This window comes from Cebus imitator, unplaced genomic scaffold (assembly GCF_001604975.1).
Source record: "Cebus imitator isolate Cc_AM_T3 unplaced genomic scaffold, Cebus_imitator-1.0 Scaffold287, whole genome shotgun sequence".
NCBI classification, from domain to species: Eukaryota; Metazoa; Chordata; class Mammalia; order Primates; family Cebidae; genus Cebus; species Cebus imitator.
In genome coordinates, this window is record NW_016107602.1 from 776,600 (window position 1) to 799,464 (window position 22,865).

General features: G+C 37.0%; 1 protein-coding gene across 1 annotated transcript in view; it reads left to right on the forward strand.

The window, feature by feature from the left end:
• The window catches only part of PHC3 (polyhomeotic homolog 3), an 89,955-nt gene that overhangs the window by 41,358 nt on the left and 25,732 nt on the right, over nucleotides 1-22,865 (forward strand). Inside the window, exons 7-9 of the mRNA XM_037729041.1 lie at nucleotides 8,786-9,032; nucleotides 15,338-16,206; nucleotides 21,351-21,542. Coding sequence (XP_037584969.1) covers nucleotides 8,786-9,032; nucleotides 15,338-16,206; nucleotides 21,351-21,542 — 1,308 coding nt within the window. The remainder of the gene's footprint in view (nucleotides 1-8,785; nucleotides 9,033-15,337; nucleotides 16,207-21,350; nucleotides 21,543-22,865) is intronic.

Sequence of the window (22,865 nt, forward strand, 5' to 3'; positions counted from 1 at the left end):
TTGGAGACGGAGTGTCGCTCTGTTGCCCAGGCTGGAGTGCAATGGTGTGATCTCAGCTCACTGCAACCTTCGCCTCCTGGGTTCAAGCAGTTCACCTCAGCCTCCCGAGTAGCTGGGACTACAGGCACATGCCACCATGCCCCTCTAATTTTTGTATTTTTAGTAGAGATAGGGTTTTACCATATTGGTCAGGCTGATCTCGAACTCCTGACCTCAGGCAATCAACCCGCCTTGGGCTCCCAAAGTGCTGGGATTACAGGCATGAGCCACCATGCTTGGCCCATTCTTCAGTTTCTTAACTTTATTGGACTTTATTTTCCCCCGTATTTACAAAATAAGAACTTTATCTTTGTTAACTTTAAGATTTTTTAGCTCTAAATTTTTATGTCTCTGTGGAATGAATTTATTGAACTAATTGTCTTCTTTTTAAATCAATTAATCTTAAGTAATTAATTAATTAAATTTTTGAGATGGGGTCTCACTGTGTCGCCCAGGCTGGAGTACAGTGGCTCAATCATGGTTCATTGCAGCCTTGACCTTCCTGGGCTCAAGCCATCCTCCCACCTCAGCCTCCTGAGTAGCTGGGATTACAGGTATGTGCAACCACGCCTGGCTAATGTTTGTATTTTTTTGTAGAGTCAAGGTTTTGCCATGTTGCCCAGGCTGGTCTTGAACTCCTGAGCTCAAGTGATCTGCCTATTTAGGCCTCCCAAACTTTGGGATTACAGGCGTGAGCCACTGTGCCAGCCTGAAATAATGATCTCCTTTTCTTTTGTTTTGGTTTTATGAAACAATTATTAGGAGGTTTTCTCCTAATAGAACTAGACCATCATCAACTTCCAACATTTTAAATTTTATTTTTTCATTTATATTTGACATTGTTCCAACTAAGATTTTAATTCATTTACAAGATGCATGGAATAAAACGTAAGTTGGAAGCATGGAAGAAAAAAGACACAAATGAAACTATTTCCAAGCATGGAGCTAGGAGTGAAGTTGCTGCTCAGCTTACCTGTGTGAAGTTTTGTGTGGCCTTAAGTTAAGCTCCTACTTCAGTCATTTATTGTATGTTGTGGACAAGTTGCCAAACAACTCTAGTATTTACTCATATTTGTAGGGTAAAAGGATAAGTAATATGTATCTTTAGTGTGTAAGACATTACAGGCACTCAGTAAGTAGTTTTGTTTTTTGCAAAAGTTGGAGATAGGAAGACTTGGATTCAAATTCTGACTTTAGCAACATTATTTGCCAGCAGATTGATTTTGGCCAAGTTCATAGTAGTATAGCATAGTGTTTATAATACGGACTTTGGAGCCAGAATCTCTGGGTTCAAATACTTGCTCTACCATTAAGTCCTTAACCTCTTCACCTCAGTGTCAATTATGTAAAATAAAATAACATTTATAATCTAATATTTCATAAAGTTTCTGCCAGGATTAAATCTGATAGCATTTACTAAATGTTTCATTTACTGAATTGTTTCATTTATTTAAAACAACTCATCTCTACTGTCGGAGCTGATAATTGGGGCTCAGAGTTGTTATAAGGAGTAAGTGAAACAATAAAGTACTTAACATAGTGCCTGCCACAAGTAAGATATCACAGGCTACTAATTACTGTTTTTGTTATGCATTGTCTGAAAATGAGTCACAAAGTTGGTTCTTAGCTTTCAGGTAACTAATAATGAAGGGAGAAAAGCAACCACTTAAAGAATTTTTAGGCCAGGCAAAGTGGCTTATACCTGTAATCTTAGCTCTTTGGGAGGCAGAGGCTCGCGGATTGCTTGAGCACAGGAGTTCAAGACCAGCCTGGTCAACATGGCAAAACCCCATCTCTACAAAAAAATACAAAAATTTGTAGGACGTGGTGGTGTGGGCCTGTAGTCCCACCTACTTGTGGGGCTGAGGTGGGAGGATCACTTGATCCCAGAAGGTTGAGGCTGCAGTGAGCCAAGATCGAGCTGTTGCATTCCAGCCTGGGTGACAAAGTGAGACCCTGTCTCAAAAAAAAAATAAATAAATAAAAAGAATTTATAGTTTCCAAGGTAAAATTAACAAACCCACCTGCTTAGGTTGCAGTTGATTCAAACATGTTCTGAGAGTACAATTTGTCTTGCCGGTACTGATGAGGAAGACATCTTACTTCATCTTATAAGGGTATCTTTAATGTGAGTGGAGTCAAAATAATTTATAAAAGTGGTCTTCGGGGTCCAGATTGATGTGTTTTAGGTATCAGCCTCTGTGATGATCTGATTTAATTCAGGGATAGACTTTTGAGGGGCTACAGGAATGGTTTGACCTTTAGGAATTTCTCTGTGGATGTTGTTTTTCCTCTCTGTGCTTTTGAAATGGCAGTGAGTGAGGCTGGCAGTGGTATGTGCTGCTCCTACTTATACGTTCTAGTGATAACTTTCCTCAAGTTCAAGACTGTTACGTTAGTTTTTTAAAATGTCTGCTTAACTTTGTCGAGTTTTAAAATCATATTTGCAGTTAAAAAATTATTTGTAATTGTGAAATACCAAATCTGAAATTGTATTTTAATACTCTTTAAGCTATAAAAGTCAATAATTTTTCCTTAATATTAAATTTTTTTTTTTTTTTTTTTGAGACGTAGTTTCGCTCTTGTTACCCAGGCTGGAGTGCAATGGCACGATCTCGGCTCACCGCAACCTACGCCTCCCGGGTTCAGGCAATTCTCCTGCCCCAGCCTCCCGAGTAGCTGGGATTACAGGCGTGCGCCACCATGCCCAGCTAATTTTTGTATTTTTAGTAGAGACGGGGTTTCACCATGTTGACCAGGATGGTCTCGACCTCTTGACCTCGTGAATCCACCCGCCTCGGCCTCCCACAGTGCTGGGATTACAGGCTTCAGCCACCGCGCCCGGCCAGTATTAAATATTTTTATAGCATATTGTAAAAAATGAGAAATTTGGAATATATCACTTTTATTTACCATGTTAAATGCTCAATCCCTTCTCCCCACCATGCACACCCACACAAAAAAGATTTTTGGAAGATGTTATAGGGCAAAGAGTGTGTTAAGAGATGGTGGCTCACGCCTGTAAATCCCAGCACTTTGGGAGGCCAAGGCAGGTGTATCACTTGAGGTCAGGAGTTCGAGACTAGCCTGGCTAACATGGTGAAACTTCACCTCTACTAAAAATACAAAAATTAGCTGGGTGTAATGGTGGGAATCTGTAAGCAGCATAGCTAACTCAGAAGGCTGAGGCAGGAGAATCGCTTGAATCCAGGAGGCACAAGTTGCAGTTAGCTGAGATCACACCACTGCACTCCAGCCTGGGCGACAGAACAAGCCTGTCTCAAGAAAAAAAGATGAGTAAGAAATCTGACCCAGAGGCTGGCGCAGTGGCTGATGCCTGTAATCCCAGCACTTTTAAGAGGCCGAGGCGGCTGGATCACTTGAGATCAGAAGTTCCAGATGAACCTGGCCAACTCTACTAAAAATACAAAAATTAGCCAGATATGGTGGCATACGCCTGTAGTCCCAGCTATTCAGGCGGCTGAGGTGGGAGACTTGCTTGAACCTGGGAGGTGGAGGTTGCAGTGAGCTGAGATCGCACCACTGCACTCCAGACTGAGTGAGACTGTCTTTAAAAAAAAAAAAAAAAAAAAAAAAAGGAATCTGACTCAGTAAATCCAAAGGATTGTTTTTTCCTCAATTCTAAGAGTATTTTCCAGATAGCCTACTGGGGAATTACTCTTAGAATTGAGGGAAAAAACAACCCTTTGGATTTAAAAGTTAGAAACTCAGCTCTACTGCCGGCTCTACTATGATAATTGCCATAGTATTTGTTAGATTCCAGTTAAATAATTGATGTGAGAATATTTTGGCAGGGAAGCCCTCTATAACAATATAAGATGCAAAATTAGCAAAAATAACTCATGCGAAATGTAGACTTTTTCAAAAGTCAGAAAGTTTTCATAATTTGATCAAAGGAAAGGTTCGGATGAAATGAATGTGGGACATCAGAGTGCCCTAATAGTCTTCATTTTAGAAAGGATGGGTTTTCTTTCAAAAGGGAAGCTTTGTCAAGGAAATCTGTATATGTGATCTTTCCACTAACAGCTGCATTGACTTTGTAATCTACTTTGGCAGTGTAGCTTTCATGTTTGGAATTTATTTAAACCATGTCAACATTTAAGTCAAAATGATCATAGATATAGCGATATTCTAAAATTTATATGTTCACATAAATAACATATATATACAATATAGTGTAAGTATATACACATTTTCTTTCAGAATTCCAGAAAACATAAGGAAAATTAAAAACAAAAAGTATATTATTGTATAGAAATGAATATGCTGTAGGTTTTAGGGTTCATTGTGTCAAATCCTCATTTACTGTGAATATACTTCTCATTTGAAGGAATGCTTTCAAGTTTTTCAGATTATTACTCACCCTTTGGTTATCGTTACTATGCAGCCTGCTTCATATGTCATCTGTGGCAAATGTTAAATTTTGTCTTTCGCTTCCTGGAAGAGTTTAATGTGCCTCCACTAGATACTTGTTGAGATGTTTTTGGTAAACACGAACAGATTTTAGTGTTAGCCTAAGAACACCATGAAGAGAACTAAGTGCTTACCAAAAAATTAGCCATGTAATATATATTTCAAAATGAGATACAGGAGAATACCTCAGACTTGTGAAGTTTCTATTAAACCTGCAGCACTGAACTGCAGGGAGTATAAAATTGAATGTTGAGGTGAGAGTCTACTAGCGAGTCTCAGTATTTCACAGATACACATACCTTTAATAATTGTCAAACAAGTTAGATATTTGTCAATGCTATAGGCCAGTATAACCCAAATTCTATGAGAAAGTTGTTCTGGAAGAGAGGAAGAAACTCTTTTCTAACCAGGGCTTTTGGGAATGTTTCTTAGGGTAGAGCAAGTGGGATTTTACTGGGCTTTGAAGAATGGGTTGGGCTTCAAAAGAGAGCTTTGAGAAAAGATGACATTTAGGCAAGAGGTGCTTGAATAAGAGCTTCAGTTCCACTGAAGGTAGTGGAAGGTATATTTGGAGAATAACGAGCAGAACAGTTTGGCTGGAATACAAGAACTGTGGGCTGGAGGAATAGCAACTGGGGGCTTGAAGTGGTTTTGGCCTAGGTTGTGGAGGGCTTTGAGTGGAAGTCTGAGAAATCTGGATTTTAGTTGTGTTTTTTTTTGTTTTTTTTTTTTTTGAGATGGGGTCTCACTGTGTCGCCCAGGCTGGAGTACAGTGGCTCAATCATGGTTCATTGCAGCCTTGACCTTCCTGGGCTCAAGCCATCCTCCCACCTCAGCCTCCTGAGTAGCTGGGATTACAGGTATGTGCAACCACGCCTGGCTAATGTTTGTATTTTTTTGTAGAGTCAAGGTTTTGCCATGTTGCCCAGGCTGGTCTTGAACTCCTGAGCTCAAGTGATCTGCCTATTTAGGCCTCCCAAACTTTGGGATTACAGGCGTGAGCCACTGTGCCAGCCTGAAATAATGATCTCCTTTTCTTTTGTTTTGGTTTTATGAAACAATTATTAGGAGGTTTTCTCCTAATAGAACTAGACCATCATCAACTTCCAACATTTTAAATTTTATTTTTTCATTTATATTTGACATTGTTCCAACTAAGATTTTAATTCATTTACAAGATGCATGGAATAAAACGTAAGTTGGAAGCATGGAAGAAAAAAGACACAAATGAAACTATTTCCAAGCATGGAGCTAGGAGTGAAGTTGCTGCTCAGCTTACCTGTGTGAAGTTTTGTGTGGCCTTAAGTTAAGCTCCTACTTCAGTCATTTATTGTATGTTGTGGACAAGTTGCCAAACAACTCTAGTATTTACTCATATTTGTAGGGTAAAAGGATAAGTAATATGTATCTTTAGTGTGTAAGACATTACAGGCACTCAGTAAGTAGTTTTGTTTTTTGCAAAAGTTGGAGATAGGAAGACTTGGATTCAAATTCTGACTTTAGCAACATTATTTGCCAGCAGATTGATTTTGGCCAAGTTCATAGTAGTATAGCATAGTGTTTATAATACGGACTTTGGAGCCAGAATCTCTGGGTTCAAATACTTGCTCTACCATTAAGTCCTTAACCTCTTCACCTCAGTGTCAATTATGTAAAATAAAATAACATTTATAATCTAATATTTCATAAAGTTTCTGCCAGGATTAAATCTGATAGCATTTACTAAATGTTTCATTTACTGAATTGTTTCATTTATTTAAAACAACTCATCTCTACTGTCGGAGCTGATAATTGGGGCTCAGAGTTGTTATAAGGAGTAAGTGAAACAATAAAGTACTTAACATAGTGCCTGCCACAAGTAAGATATCACAGGCTACTAATTACTGTTTTTGTTATGCATTGTCTGAAAATGAGTCACAAAGTTGGTTCTTAGCTTTCAGGTAACTAATAATGAAGGGAGAAAAGCAACCACTTAAAGAATTTTTAGGCCAGGCAAAGTGGCTTATACCTGTAATCTTAGCTCTTTGGGAGGCAGAGGCTCGCGGATTGCTTGAGCACAGGAGTTCAAGACCAGCCTGGTCAACATGGCAAAACCCCATCTCTACAAAAAAATACAAAAATTTGTAGGACGTGGTGGTGTGGGCCTGTAGTCCCACCTACTTGTGGGGCTGAGGTGGGAGGATCACTTGATCCCAGAAGGTTGAGGCTGCAGTGAGCCAAGATCGAGCTGTTGCATTCCAGCCTGGGTGACAAAGTGAGANTTTTTTTGAGATGGAGTCTCACTCTGTTTCCCAGGCTGGAGTGCATTGGTACAATCTCGGCTCGCTGCAACCTCCACCATCCAGGTTCAAGCGATTCTCCTGTTTCAGCCTCCCGAGTAGTAGGGACTATAGGCACCTGCCACCACACCTGGCTAATTTTTGTCTTTTTAGTAGAGACGGGGTTTCACCATATTGGCCAGACTGGTTTTGAACTCCTGACCTTGTGATCCACCTGCCTTGGCCTCCCAAAGTGCTGGGATTACAGGTGTGAGCCACTGTGCCCTGCCGGTATATTTTGTTTTTGTATTAAACTTTAATAATATACCAGTTATTAGTCCATTTATGTTTACATTGGTATGAAATATTTGAGAAAAATCAGAGAAGATACTCCATAAGATTTTACTTAGAAAATTCTTTGAGTAGCTTCGAATAGAACTGATGAAAACTTTGGCCTGAAGTATAGCGTTTTTTTGTTTGTTTTTTTGAGACAGAGTCTCACTCTGTTGCCCAGGTTGCGGGGGGCAATGGCGCAATATCTCAACTCATTGCAACCTCCACCTCCCAGGCCCAAGCAGTTTGTGCCTCGGCCTGCCAAGGAATTACAGGCATGGAATTACAGGCATGCGCCGCCACCATGCCTGGCTAATTTGTATATTTTTAGTAGAGATGGGTTCACCATGTTGGCAAGGCTGGTCTCAAACTCCTGGCCTGAAGTGGTCCACCCACCTTGGCCTCCCAAAATGCTGGAAGTACAGGTGTGGAATTACTGAGAAAGTAGAGCTTTTTTTTGGAGACATACTCTCGTTCTGTTTCTCAGGCTGGAGTGCAGTGGCATGATCTCGGCTCACTGCAACCTCTGCCTCCTAGATTCAAGTGATTCTCCTGCCTCAGCCTTCCGAGTAGCTGGAACTACAGGCACAGGCCACCATGGCTGGCAAGTTTCTGTATTTTCAGTAGAGACGAGGTTTTACCATGTTGGTTAGGTTGGTCTCACACTTTTGACCTCAGGTGATCTGCCTGCCTTGGTCTCCCAAAGTGCTGGGAGAAAGTATAGCTTTTTGAGCATCTTTTAATGATGTACTTGTAGAGACAGAACACATGAAACTGAAGAACATTTTATAAAGCAGCACTATATCATTTGCTTTGTCATTCTGGAATTTCTTTTATTTCAGATTCTCTCCCAGGGCCAGTGCTAGCCTACATGTATTTGGTACATTCATTCTAGATAGGCAAAAAGTTCAGCAACTTTGGGAGAAGCATTTTCTGTCTTGTGTCTTGCTGTTTGGAAATGTTATAAATGTCAGGTGAGAGTAATTGGGATAATCCTTGCCACCGTCTAGACTGGCAGTATGTTTCAAATAGCCCCGAGTGTAGCATGAACCACCACAGAAAGCCGTTTCAGGGTCATGCACACTCTTTACAGTTCATGAGATGCAGTTTTCAAAGACAGTGAATGTTCAATAACAACAGTAACACCAAAATTTTACTAAATTAAAATAGTTCTTTTGAAAATGCTTTTTGTAATTTTCACAATGTGGCAGATGATTTGATGAATTAATTTCTTACAAGGTTAATGTCCCCTTATAATCTCTATAGCTAGAACTGGTAACTTTTAATGCAGTTATGTTGCAGAGTAATTTCCTCATATTCATAGTTCATGCATATATAATACACACACTGCATATATATATATATATATATATATATATAGTTTTTGTTTAATTTTTTATGATCCTTCTCTCCCTTCTCCTTCCCCTCCCCTCCCCCTTTCTTCCTTCCTTTCTTTTTTTCCCTTCTTCTTCCCTTTCTTTTTTCCCCCTTCCTCCCCTCTTCCTCTTAATGTATTTTAAAAATTGCCACTTAATATTTAAGATGTGATTACTTAAAAGAATAACTCTCCTTAAGGATTAATCAGTTCTTTCAAGTGCTTGGAGCTTTATGTATGAAAAGCATAATATAAATGTGTTGTCAGTATTGTCACAATGGTAATGATTACCACATCAATTAAAACCATCTGTTTTCATCCTAATTTTCTGTTATGTGGTTCGTAGGTTCAGAATTTAACATTACGCAGCCAGAAGTTGGGTGTATTATCTAGCTCACAGAATGGTCCACCAAAAAGCACTAGTCAAACTCAGTCATTGACAATTTGTCATAACAAAACAACAGTGACCAGTTCTAAAATCAGCCAACGAGATCCTTCTCCAGAAAGTAATAAGAAAGGAGAAAGCCCAAGTCTGGAATCACGAAGCACAGCTGTCACCCGGACATCAAGTATTCATCAGTTAATAGCACCAGGTAGGATAAAACTTTTGTTCAAAATAGTTGTATTATTCATTTTCTTAGAGCAAAAACAAAGGATGTTCATGACCTGAACAAGAGTGACACCTTTAAAACATTTTAAAATGTGGATTTTATAAATTAAATAATCTTAATATGTAGCTTGAAAAGAGACAAACAAGCCCAAGAACTAAAATAAATTGTAGCAATGTAATAGGTTTTTTAAATTAAATGACATTTGATTAACATCTTTAAGTGCTGGTCTCTCCTTATGTTGATAAAACCTTTTAGCTTTAAAGAAAGATTTGCCTGTAGTTTATTTAATACACTTTGGTGGGATAATTTTTAAAGCTTTAAAAAAAAAAACAGTATACCGTTTTGTTTAAAGTTGTTATCATGGGAGAAATTTGTCACTTTGAAGCATAGGATTATGCATAATTACTTTCCTTATGTTGTTGCCTTTTTCTGTCTTTGGCTTCATCTCTGACAGGATCATCTCAGGCAGTCAACTGAGTCATTGTCATTCCCCTTAAGCTTTGAATTCTACCTGTGTTGCCTTTACTTTAACCAGATAATCTTGCCTCATTTTGTACTGAAAATGTTGGGACCATCCAGAGTGAGCTTGNTCAAAATTTCTCAGAATTAAACTTTCTTTAATTTTAATAGATAAAGAATTACGTGTATTCTTAAACTGAGCACCATTTGCCCCTGTTGTTGATCCCACCATTTTTTTAATACCTCTCCTGACCTTCTTTAGTACATAATTGTTACAACATCTTTTATCTTCTCATGCTAGATCCTTTCCTCTGCTTCTCAGCTATAATTAGGTCTCTCTTATTCTTAATGGATCTGCATGTTTTTTTAAATTACTATAACTATAGCTTGTGTGTGTGTGTGTGTGTGTGTGTTGCAATGGGCTAGACACATAATAAATGGTTTCATTAAAAAAAAAAAAATCTGACCGGGTGCAGTGGCTCATGCCTGTAATCCCAGCACTTTGGGAAGCCAAGGTACGTGGATCACTTGAGGTCAGGAGTTCGAGACCAGTCTGGCCAGTGTGGCAAAACCCTGTCTCTACTAAAAATACAAAAATTAGTGGAATATGGTGGTGTGCACCTGTAGTCCCAGCTACTTGGGAGGCTGAGGTATGAGAATTGCTTGAACCTAGGAGGTGGAGATTGCAGTGAGACGAGATCACACCACTGCACTCCTGCCTGGGCAACAGAGCAAGACTCTGTTTCAAAACAAGCAAACAAACAAACTTTCTTTGTTCCAGCAACCTCATCAGGGAAGCATCCTTTTTCTGTCCTTTTATAATGCTGCTTTACTTTTCAGAGTCTTTTTTTTTTTTATGCTTAGATGTAAGTGTAAAATATTCCACTTAAACTTATTTTCACTTTTCATGTTTCTTCTGTGTTAATATTGCCAGCATTCTCTACATCACTGAATTTCAAAATTGTGGAATTGTTTGATTACCCTAGTTGGAAATTTCTCCTTACTCTGAAATTTTATAGCATTTTATGGTCCCTTCTGGTTCTTTTTCTTTTATAGTTATTTGTATACTAAATCTTAGCTTCTCTGCTAGATAGTACGTTCCTTGAGGGTAGGATAATAATATTGAGCATTTATGTATGTGTGAGGTACTATGCTAGTACTTTACATTGATTAACTCTTTAATCCTTTTTTAGATTCACCTTTACATCCTTCTATCTTGACAGCACTAAGTTGTACCTTATATGTACTTACCTATATTAGGTGGGCAGTACATATTTGTTGGATTAATAGTTCTTTTTTTCCCATTTGGATTTTAGGAATTATAGCAGTCTTTCTTATTGGTACTGATTAGATATCACTATGCTTAGAATTGTTAAATCTGAATCTTATATAATGTAGGCTTTGATATAATGTGTAAATTAATAAATCTATTCATAGTACAGTTACATGTGAATTCTTTTTTTTTAAACTGCTGTGCGCCAGGCTCTGCCCTCTGTATGGCTTAAAAGCTGGGTTTTTACACTGCTATACAAGAGTATTGTCAGCCTCAAGCCAGCATCCAGCCCGTTTTGACAGTCAATATGGAGCAGCAGTGACCCACAGTGCTTAGAATGACTGTTCAGGGACAATTTCTAGTGATTACTGCAGTTTTTATAAATTACAATGAAGGGTAGGTTAATTTCTTTCCGAAGAGAATGTTACTTTCAGAGAAAGCTTGGAACTCTTTCAGGGTTAGTTCAAGCAAGGAGACCTACTTTGGGATTTTTAGTCCTTCTTAATTCTCAGTACCTGGTTCTGAATTGCAACTTACTCTTCCATCTTTCATTAATAGTGTGATAATGTGTTTATAGTTTACCTTCCTCTGATGATCAGTATCTTATGTAAGTATGGAGGAAACCAGTAAGCCAAAAACCACCAGAGTCTCAGGTCAAATTAATTCCAAATTCAGATCTTACATGTATTACTCAAACTCTTGTTGTTTAGAAACAAAACCACAGAGAAAATCCTAAACTACTTAAAAGTTTCTTAAGCCTTACACTGAAGTTATTCAAAGCCATTCATATCTTCTGTTAAGGCTACAGCTGTATTTTTTCACCTTCTTAGTTTTTCTACTTTTATTGGTAGGAAGTTAATCTGAAGCTAAGATATTTTGAGAGATTCTGAATTGATAATTTGTCCTCAATTAAAAAATGCTCCTTCAGGTCATTTTAAATGTAAAAAAAAATCTTTTATTTGAATGTAGTGTAGTCTAATAATTATTATAATGGACATGGTTATTGTTATGTGTATTTTTAGGGTGCTAAAGTAACTTGGTTTTCTTTATCATTTCTTTTTGAAGGTGGAGTTTCCACTTGCTACTTAGTAAATTCTGTTTTTAATATGTAAAATAAGGTCAAACTTTAAGTGTCTGGAAATAATTATGGACTGTATTAGAGCTAAAGTTTTTAAATCAGTTTTTAGAACTTTTGTGAAACTAGTCTAATTGGAAAAAATATATACTGTTTTTTGTAGACATTAATTCATTGTGTAGTGAGAAAGTCCTGTATTAATTAATCTGCTCCAGCTGCTGTAACAAAATACTATAGACTGTGGCTTAAAGAGCAGAAATTCATTTTCTCACAGTCCTGGAGGCTGGAAAACCCAAGATCAAGGCCTAGCAGTGTTCAGCTTCTGGTGAGGGCTCACTTCCTGGCTTGCAGATGTCCTCACATGGCCCTTCATTTGAGTGTGTAGAGGGTGGAAGGAGCAGAAGCTCTCTGATGTCTTTTCTTACAAGGATACAAACCATGTCATGTCTACCACCCTTATGACCTCATTTAACCTTTATTACTTCCTCCCGTCTACAAATACACATTGAGAATTAAAGCTTCAGCATATGAATTTTGTCCCACAAACGTTCAGTCTATAACAGGGCCCTGGACTCAGTTAGGATCATAGATTCTTTTAGACCTAATGCTGTCCTTAATAGCCAGATGATTTCAGGCAAGTCACTTAACTACTCAGAGTTCCTTCATCTGTAATATGTTGGATTGGCATGGTACCCTGTCAGAGTTTCTTCATCTGTAGTATGTTGGATTGGTATAGTACCCTGTCAACTTCATGGGGTTGTTGTAGTTACTGAATGAAATAATATGTGTTATTGTAAATAATAGAGTTATATATGTGTGAGAGATGATGTCAACCATTAATTCTCTCAATATAAAGCCACTGTGACAATAAGAAAATGTTTTTTAAAATCAGAGAAATTAACCAACATGATAGGACTTTTTTTCCAGAGCACTAGGGCTTTTCTTTTACAGAGTTACTGCTTCATATATCCTCATAATTATTCTATAATATATGTGCTTATCAATTGGACTTATGGAGTAATATTAAATAAACAGAAAAATGTAATTTAAATGAAAGGATAGATTGCTAATCTATTGAATTGTCACAGCTCTAGGATATAAAAAGATTGCTTACTTGCTTACTTACCAGAGCACAGAAATAATTGTTATTCTTTTTATTTTTATTTTTTTTGAGATGGGAGTCCCGCTCTGATGCCTAAGCCTGGGCTGGAGTGCAGTGGTGCGATCTCGGCTCACTGCAACCTCCACCTCCTGAGTTCAAGTGCTATATGAATTTTAATATAGCATTCTTATGATTTTGAAGTTATCTTTATATATGTTATACCTGAGTAGTAGCTGTGTTACAGGTGTGTGTTACCATGCCTGACTAATATTTGTATTTTTAGTAGAGAAGAGGTTTCACCATGTTGGCCATGCTGATCTTGAACTCCTGACCTCAGGTGATCCTCCTGCCTCAGCGTCCCAAAGTGCTGGGATTACGGGCATGAGCCATTGCATCCAGCCAGAATTGCTATTCTAGTAGGTATAATATCCATGGTACTTTAAGAGTATGGTAAATTTAAATTAAAACTTTACTTAAAAAATTGAATTAAAGTGGGCCTTTGCTAGTATGCTTGCAAAAAAATCTATTATCTGTAAGAGAGATAATAATACTTACCTATACCACAGACATTTTGTAAGTGTGAATGAGAGACCTGTGAAAGCCCTTTGAGCCCCTTGGTTGAAGGGCACTCTATAGAAATCTAAGATTTTCTTAATTCACCCTTTGTGAATACTCTATAACATGAGTCTCTATCAACACAGTTTTAAAGATCTGACATAAAATTTTTAGTCTTAGTGTGAAGTACTAGCCTAGGTATTATATGAAAATTATTTTGTTGACTTGATATCCTTTTTTTAGTAATTAGTGGATATTTATTGAACTTTCTAAATGCCTCTTGTTTGGATGTTAATCAGAGGTTAGTTTCTTTAAAGGATTCTAAAAATTTTAAATAATAAAATGTAAAAATGTTTTTTTAAAAAGTTGTTGGAAGTTTTTATAAAGTTATTGTCACAATTGTGGCTGAACACAAAAAATAGATGTAAGGTATAATATAGTCTTTCTCCTAATATTCCAAGATTAGGAAAAAAAAAAAATTGCCCTGTCTTTAAATCTGTGTTAAATGTGTGTAATTTTTACATGATATTAACAATAAGTGATTGTTTCAGTTTATCTTCTTGTGAACTCAGTTTCCATTCTTAGGGAGAATTTCACCAGTATCTCCCTTTATATAAACATGTGCCACCAGTTTACAGAAAAGGCGTAATGATGGGGGAGCTTCCTACCACTTGACTGTGCCGTTTCTTACATATATTTATTCCTGTTGAGAGTGGCTTCTTTGTGGAGAAAACCTGATACTGTCACATCAATTGTTGAAGGGTTTTTTTGGTGAGGGAAAAGGGTTAACAAAATCCCTTATTTCGGTAGCATGGGCTTCTGATTGTCTCATTCTTTGCAAGCAAAACTAGTGTTTTTCTAGATTTAGAATGGTCCCTAAATTTCAGTTGTTAGTTACGGTGATTATTTAACTAAGCTACATGATTCACACGTCTTTTGCTTAATCACGTTAAATTATTATATAAAACATTTCTGGGACAAATGATGTTCCTTTCATCTCAGCTCAAAAATGGAAACTCATATGGGGAGCTTTATAAGTAATTACCTTGACTGTTAGTTGGAAACATGTTTAGATGTGGACTAGAAAGGATGAGATATTTATTTTATGAATTTTAATATAGCATTCTTATGATTTTGAAATTATATATGTTATACTTGTCCTATGATGATACTCTTTTCCTACAAAGAAGAAATTCAAGTGTATAAACTTTGCTAAAAGTTAATGTAGATATTCAGATTACCTATAAAATATAAGAATAAATCATATATAGATTCAGATTATTCAATTTTAGGTAGTTTTCTTTTAGAACTTACCACAGTTCAGTGCATTTTATGAAATTGTATAGTTTTCCAAGGAAAACCTGTTTGTCATTAAATTTTCAGGCTGAGCACAGTGGCTCACGCCTATTATCCCAACACATTGGGAGGCTGAGTTGGGTGGATCCTTTGAGGTCAGGTTTCAAGACCAGCCTGGCCAACATGATAAAACCCCGTCTCTACTAAAAATACAAAAATTAGCCAGGTATGGTAGGGGGCACCTGTAATCCCACCTACTCAAGAGGCAAAGACAGGAGAATCACTTGAACCAGGGAGGTGGAGGTTGCAGTGAGTTGAGATTGTACTACAGCGCTCTAGCCTGGGTAATAAGAGCAAGACTGTCTCAAAAAAAGAAAAAAAATTTTTTTTCAAATTACTCTTATCTGGAAAACTTGTAATAGAATTCTGATGATTATGACCTGATATGAACACTTTTTCCTTTAGATTTATTTAAAAATTTCTATATGTTTGAAATCAATACTAATTGTCATTTTTTTCTCTCACAGCTTCATATTCTCCAATTCAGCCTCATTCTCTAATAAAACATCAGCAGATTCCTCTTCATTCACCACCTTCCAAAGTTTCCCATCATCAGCTGATATTACAACAGCAGCAACAGCAAATTCAGCCAATCACACTTCAGAATCCAACTCAAGACCCACCCCCATCCCAGCACTGTATACCACTCCAGAACCATGGCCTTCCTCCAGCTCCCAGTAATACCCAGCCACAGCATTGTTCACCAATTCAGAGTCATCCCCCTCCTTTAACAGTGTCTCCTAACCAGTCACAATCAGCACAGCAGTCTGTAGTGGTATCTCCTCCACCACCTCATTCACCAAGTCAGTCTCCTACTATAATTATTCATCCGCAAGCACTTATTCAGCCACATCCTCTTGTGTCATCAGCTCTCCAGCCAGGGCCAAATTTGCAGCAGTCCACTACTAATCAGGTGCAACCTACAGCACAGTTGAATCTTCCATCTCATCTTCCACTTCCAGCTTCCCCTGTTGTACACATTGGCCCAGTTCAACAGTCTGCCTTGGTATCCCCAGGCCAGCAAATTGTCTCTCCATCACACCAGCAATATTCAACCCTGCAGTCCTCTCCAATCCCAATTGCAAGTCCTCCACAGATGTCGACATCTCCTCCAGCTCAGATTCCACCACTGCCCTTGCAGTCTATGCAGTCTTTACAAGTGCAGCCTGAAATTCTGTCCCAGGGCCAGGTTTTGGTGCAGAATGCTTTGGTGTCAGAAGAGGAGCTTCCAGCCGCAGAAGCTTTGGTCCAGTTGCCATTTCAGACTCTTCCTCCTCCACAGACTGTTGCGGTAAACCTACAAGTGCAACCACCAGCACCTGTTGATCCACCAGTGGTAAGCCCTTGGAAGCTCTTTGACTTTCTTGCTGAACTGAAAGTAAAAACTTTTTTTCCCACACTATGTTTTATTGCAAGATCTAAATGCCTATGAACTAAAAAAGCTTGAAATTTCCATATGTCAGTGTTCTGACAAACATGCTGTACGGACAAAAAAAAATGCCATTGTTTGTTTAGTATGGTTGCATGCTTTATAATTTGTGATGGTAATTAAAGTCCCTCGTTAATTTTATTACTATTTAAACAAATCCATCTGCTATCTTTACAGAGTTGATTTTTTTTCCCCAAGGGAATGCATTTGAACCAGTGTCATCTGCACAAAGTTTTTTCTCTTAAGGTGATTATCCTTCATAGATCCCTTCTGTTGGCTTGTATGTTCTCAAAACGTATGGTTTATCTAGCCTAACCCTTTTGGTTTTATGCATTCTAAAGTCCTGGACCTTTGGGGATTTTGTTTCAAGTTGGGATATGCTTATGTGATGTAGTTTTTTGGTAAAATTATACTTTGAAGTTGAAATTTTGTAAAAAAAAATTTATTCTACGAGAGAGTCCAGATTTGCCAAAAATTTCATTGTAGGCCATCTTAAAGAATTATTAAACTTACAGTTTTTTATTTATACTAAGGGAAAATAATATACTTAAAATGTTTCTCACTTAAAAAGCTCAAAAATCTTGGTAGAAGAATTTAATACTAAGGATGAAAAAATCCATTTAGAGGAGTAAAAGTTTTGAATAATTGAGGTTGTAGTGGGATTTTAAGAATAAACCTCTAAAAACAATTACTTGTTGCCTAGAAAGAAAATTATGTTGAAAAATACTTTTCTTTAAACATTCTCTAAAAGACATTTTAAGATTTGTAAAATAAAACTGTAAAATTTTATTTTATTTGTAAATACAAATTTATTTGTATTACATTTGTATTACATTTCATTGAAGAGATTTTATCACCTAAAAGCTAATAAACGCTCAGAAAGGAGTTTCAAATTATTTTTTTTATTATTAATACTTGTTTTTTGTTTTCATACTTGGATTATCCTCATTGTTTTAATGCAAAAACATTTTGGTTTTCATAATACAAATGTATAGATTTTTGTATTCTTGTCATTCTGACTGATCTTAATAGGCACAAAGAGATTGAATTCTATTTTCTATAAATTTTTATTAAAAACAGAACTTGGCTGGGTGTGGTGGCTCACGCCTATAATCCCAGCACTTTTGAAGGCCGAGGTGGGCAGATCACCTGAGCTCAGGGAGTTTGATACCAGCCTGGCAAACATGGCGAAACCTTGTCTGTCTCCACAAAAATATACAAAAATTACCTGGGCGTGGCGGCCATGCCTGTAATCCCAGCTACTTGGGAGGCTGAGGCAGGTGAATTGCTTGAACCTGGGAGGTAGAGGTTTCAGTGAGCCGAGATTGTGGCCTGGGAGACCGAGCAAGATTCTGTCTCAAANTGGTGGCGCGTGCCTGTAGTCCCGGCTACTCGGGAGGCTGAGGCAGGAGAATTGCCTGAACCCAGGAGGCGGAGGTTGCGGTGAGCCGAGATCGCGCCACTGCACTCTAGCCTGGGTGACAGAGTAAGACTTCATCTCGGGAAGAAAAAAAAAAGGGAAAGCAAAATTTTTTTAAGGTTTATCATTCAGTTATCATGTATATATTTTCTTTCAGTCAATTTTTGGAGTTTACAATGGATATTGTTACAAAAACACCTGTTTAGGAAATACACAGTACCTTTACAAATTTTTTAAATTTAAATTACTTTCTTACTACCTAGTTCAGTGATTTGGTTTTTAACCAGTAAAAAATAAGGCAGTGTCCAGGCAGGGCATAATAGAAAAGAAAAAAATACCATTTAAAAATAAAGACAAAAATAAGTTAAAAAAAAAAAAAAAAAAACTTCTTTATAGTCCTTATATTTTTTTAATTGTTTACGTTAGGGGAAGCTTTGGAGGAGCAAATTTGGGACAGAAATATAAGGCTGGGCATGGTGCCTCATGCCTGTAATCCCATCACTTTGGGAGGGTGAGGCAGGTGGATCACTTGAGGTCAGGAGTTTGAGACCAGCCTGGCCAACATGGAGAAACACCATCTCTACAAAAAATAAAAAAATTAGCTGGGCATGGTGGCTAATGCCTGTAATCTCATCTACTTGAAAAGCTGAGGCACAAGAATGGCTTGAACCCGGGAGGCAGAGGTTATGCTCTCTCTCGCTTGCGTGTGCGTGTGCTCGCTCGCACGCGCTCTCTCTCTCTCTCTCTCTCTCTCTCTCTCTCTCCCCCCCATATATATGTGTGTGTATATATGTGTGTATATATGTACATACACATATATATGTATAGTATTAGCATAATGCTTTAAAAACTAAAGCCAAAAATATTTTGTTGCTTCCTGCACTTCTACTTTAAAACAGTTTTGGAAGTTTAAAAAATGATTTAATAACTTTCTCTGCTATCGCTGATGTGGTTATTATGCTTACTATGGATGTTTCCATGTTACCTTTCTAAATATTTTTTAATCTTTTACCTTTCTTTGAGTAATATAGCTTTTTATTAAACTTTTATTTATTTTTATTAGCTTTGACCAAATGTGTTATTTTTTTTTTTCCATGAAAACACATTTCTTCACAGTACTTTTCTGGTTGTTTCAAATACTTAAAGGTAGAAAGATATATTTTTTAAGAGACGTGGACATTTAAAAGATAAGTGGAAATTTTCAAGGTAAAAATCAGTATCTTTTTAAAGATACTTAACAAAGTTTTTTTTTTTTTTGACATTTGGATATAAATATCTTGAGGGTAGACAATTTAGAACTAATAAATATTCCTCAGTTTATTTAGGAAAGGGAAACAGATGGGAATATTGGACTTTATTGAGGTAAGTTTGGCAGTCTTTGTTATTTTTAGAATAGTTATAGTTAAGAGCTAAACAGTAATTGTGATGTGCAGTTTCCTAATGATCTTGTGAGTGAGCAAAATCTCCACTTTGCTTTTTTCAACATTTTTGTTGTTGCATTTAGATTTGTTTATGCTTATTGTGCCAGATGTCTGTAACAGATTTGTTTTTGTGTACTTCTTTTATTCATGCACTTAGCCTTTATGAGAGCTCTGGAAGTACGTATAGTTAGCTTTAAGTATAATGGGTGAAAAATATTTTACAGTATTTGATGGATTATTTCAAAATATGCTGTTTGTGTTAATGGCTCTTTTCATCCTTTAAACTCTTCTGTTTTTTAAAAAATCAGAATTCTATGTATGATCAAGCTTTGATTTCTTAAGATACTCTAGCAGATGTTTGAATAATATGTTACTGTATTGGGATTAAAGAGAGTTTCAGCATTTTAAGCAAAGATCACATTCTTTGGAAGAAAAGTACTATCTATTATACTGAAGGAACGCTACATAGATAAAATTGAACTGGTTGATAAAACCATACTTGTATCATTATTTCTGAATTAACATCTCTGCCACTAAGGCAAATTAAAGTATTCACCATGATAGCACTTACCCTTGGGGACTAGAAGATTTTTTTTCTTAACCCCCAGACACATTTTAGAATGATTTTACCTATATTGGGCATTATCATTTAAAACAAGCTGTTATTGTCATGAACAGATGTAGCAGATATAATTGTTGCTCTAAACAATAACAAATGACTGCTTTCACTTCTGAGATTCAGGTGTGAGGCAAGGAGTCTCTCTTAGTGAAACTGATTTCCAGATGCAGGGTTGTGAGCAAATAACTTTAAAAAATATTGCCTACTTTGTAGCTGATTCAGATCACAGTTCTGAATTTTATATTTGCCATAGTATTATATTTGATAAAAAATTATCCAGTAACAGTATCATTTTTAAGTTGTATAGAAGAAAAGATATTTTATTCTTAGTGGAGACTTAGATTTTTTTATTTTTGACTATCACCTATTGTTCTTTTATAGCTTACTATTATATTCTTATAGATGAAACTTTATTGCCCCTTTTATAACACATAGGTTTTGCTGGTTTCAGAAATCCTGATCGCTTTTATATATATAATTTTATATACTTTAAAACATCAAACTTTTAAAATAGTTTGATTTAAATTGCATACAATATTAGATGTCACTGAAAGGTTTATTGTGAATGTTGAAAGTTTTTTTGTTTATTAGTTAACATTTATGGGGCTAGGTGCAGTGGCTCATACCTGTAATCCCAGCACTTTGAGAGGCCAAGGCAGGAGGATCACTTGAGCCCAGGAGTTTGAGACCTCAGCTCTCCAAAAAACATTTTTAAATTAGCTGGGTATGTTGTTGAACATTTGTGGTTCCATCCACTCAGGAGGCTCCGCCTGGGAGGTCAAGGCTGCAGTGAGCAATGATGGAGCTGGATTATAGGCGTGAGCCACTGCGCCTGGCCCCATTTTCCTTCTTAAGTATCATCTTTACAGACGGCTAACAAGCTAGTTAAGTTATAGACTTAAAAATTTTCTCCCGTAAGTATGGAGCGATATAAAAAAATTAAAAATAATGCGTCAGATAGCTTAGGCTGTGTGTGTGTGTATGTGTGTTTTTCAAGGAAAGATATTTTCTGCTCATGTATTACTTTGTAAAAGATTGATTCGATTCTCGAGTAGAACAGAAAAGGAGAGATATAATTGCATATCTTTTTTGTAGATTCTCAGATGTTACTTTTTATAACTTAATCTTTAAATCACATAACAATAAGAAAGAGTCTGGGATAAAATCCTGCATGTCCTAATATGTACCGTTGTGGGAATTTACTTAGTGTGCCTGTGAAAAATGTTAGTATTTGTTTTAACTTATGACAATTAGAAGTTAACAAAAACAGTTGAATTCCCCAAATCTTTATTTTATTTGTATTTTTGAATTATCAAAATTAAAACTATATCTAGACCTGGCTATCATCTTTTTGGAAACTGTAGTGATTTTTGGCCTAGATACTGATCCACAGTTTGCTTTCAGTCAGATATTATCAAGAAATAAGAAAAACTTCATTTGAGCAATTTCGAAGTTTTCCTTTCAGTCTGTCAGAGTAGTCATTTTTGCTTTGTTTTTGAATTTAATACACAATTTCATTTTCTGAAATTAACGACACCTGATTAAATTTGGTTTTGGAAACATTCTAAGGCAGTGTGGTTTGTCATTGCAGGTTTATCAAGTAGAAGATGTATGTGAAGAAGAAATGCCAGAAGAGTCAGATGAATGTGTCCGGATGGATAGAACCCCACCACCACCCACTTTGTCTCCAGCAGCTATAACTGTGGGGAGAGGAGAAGATTTGACTTCTGAACATCCTTTGTTAGGTGAGAAAAATAACAAACTTTGTGGGAATTTTTCTATTTGATAAATGTTAATAATAGGAAAAGTTGATTTTCTTTTCTCTCCCCTCCTTTCCCCTCTTTTTGTAACTGAGACTACAGGTGCGTACCACTATACCTGGCTAAGTTTTTATTTTTTTATAGAGATGAGGTCTTACTATGTTGCTTAGACTGGTCTTGAACTGCTGGCCTGTAGTGATTCTCCTGCCTTGGCCTTGCAGAGTGTCGGGATTACAGGTGTGAACCACTGCACCCAGCCTGTTTTTTCACTAGACGTGATCTTAAATGAATTTGTTATGATAGTTAATTGTAACAAACACAGATTTGAATTTAAGATTTTGGTTTTTTTTGAGACAGGGTCTCACTTTGTCTGTCATCCAGGCTGGAGTATAGCCTGGCACAATCATAGCTCATCGGAGCCTCTATCTCCTGGGCTCGAGTGATTTAGAAGAAGACCCAAATAGCTAGGTCTACAGGAACCTGCCAGCACACTTGGCTAAGTTTTGATTTTTGTAGAGATAGGGTCTCACTCTGTTGCCCAGGTTTGTCTCAAACTCCTGGATCCTCTTGCCTCTGCTTCCCAAAATGCTGGGATTACAGGTATGAGCTACCATGCCCAGCCTGGAAAATTCTTTAATAGCAGGGAAGTTCAGTAGCTTATAAATTATTCTGTACCATCCAAATGAAAACCTGTCATTTCAGGCTTCTAATTTTAGTGGTTTTTACAGACATGTTTCATATGCTCTTTCACATTTATTTATCAGGCTATTTCTAGTTTAAAAATTAGATAAATGAAAATTCTTTCAAAAGATTTAAATTAGACTTTCCAAAAATCATGAAATATTCTAAGCCATATGTGATGTTCCTCACAATGGTTTGAGTAAATGCTTTTAAAAGTGTTCTTTAATATTTGTGGTACTTAAGTTAAACCTCACTAAATTCTTACAAGAGATATGGATTAAAGAAAAGTCTTAGCTGGGCTTGTTGGTGCATGCCTGGAGTCCCAGCTTCGTGAGAGGCCGAGGTAGGAGGATCACTTGAGCCCTGGAGTTTGAGTTCGGCTATACAACAGAGCGACACTCTTGGCTCTTAAAAAAAATGTTCTTGTGCTTAACCATTCAAATTCTTATTCACTACTTCAGTGGTGTTTATGAGTTCAAATGAATCACCTGTATGTGCCTCTTTCAAAGCTACTGTGTATCCTAGATACTTTACTAAACATAAGTGTTTCAGGCCGGGCGCAGTGGCTCACGCCTGTAATCCCAGCACTTTGGGAGGCCGAGGTGGGTGGATCACGAGGTCAAGAGATCGAGACCATCCTGGTCAACACGGTGAAACCCCGTCTC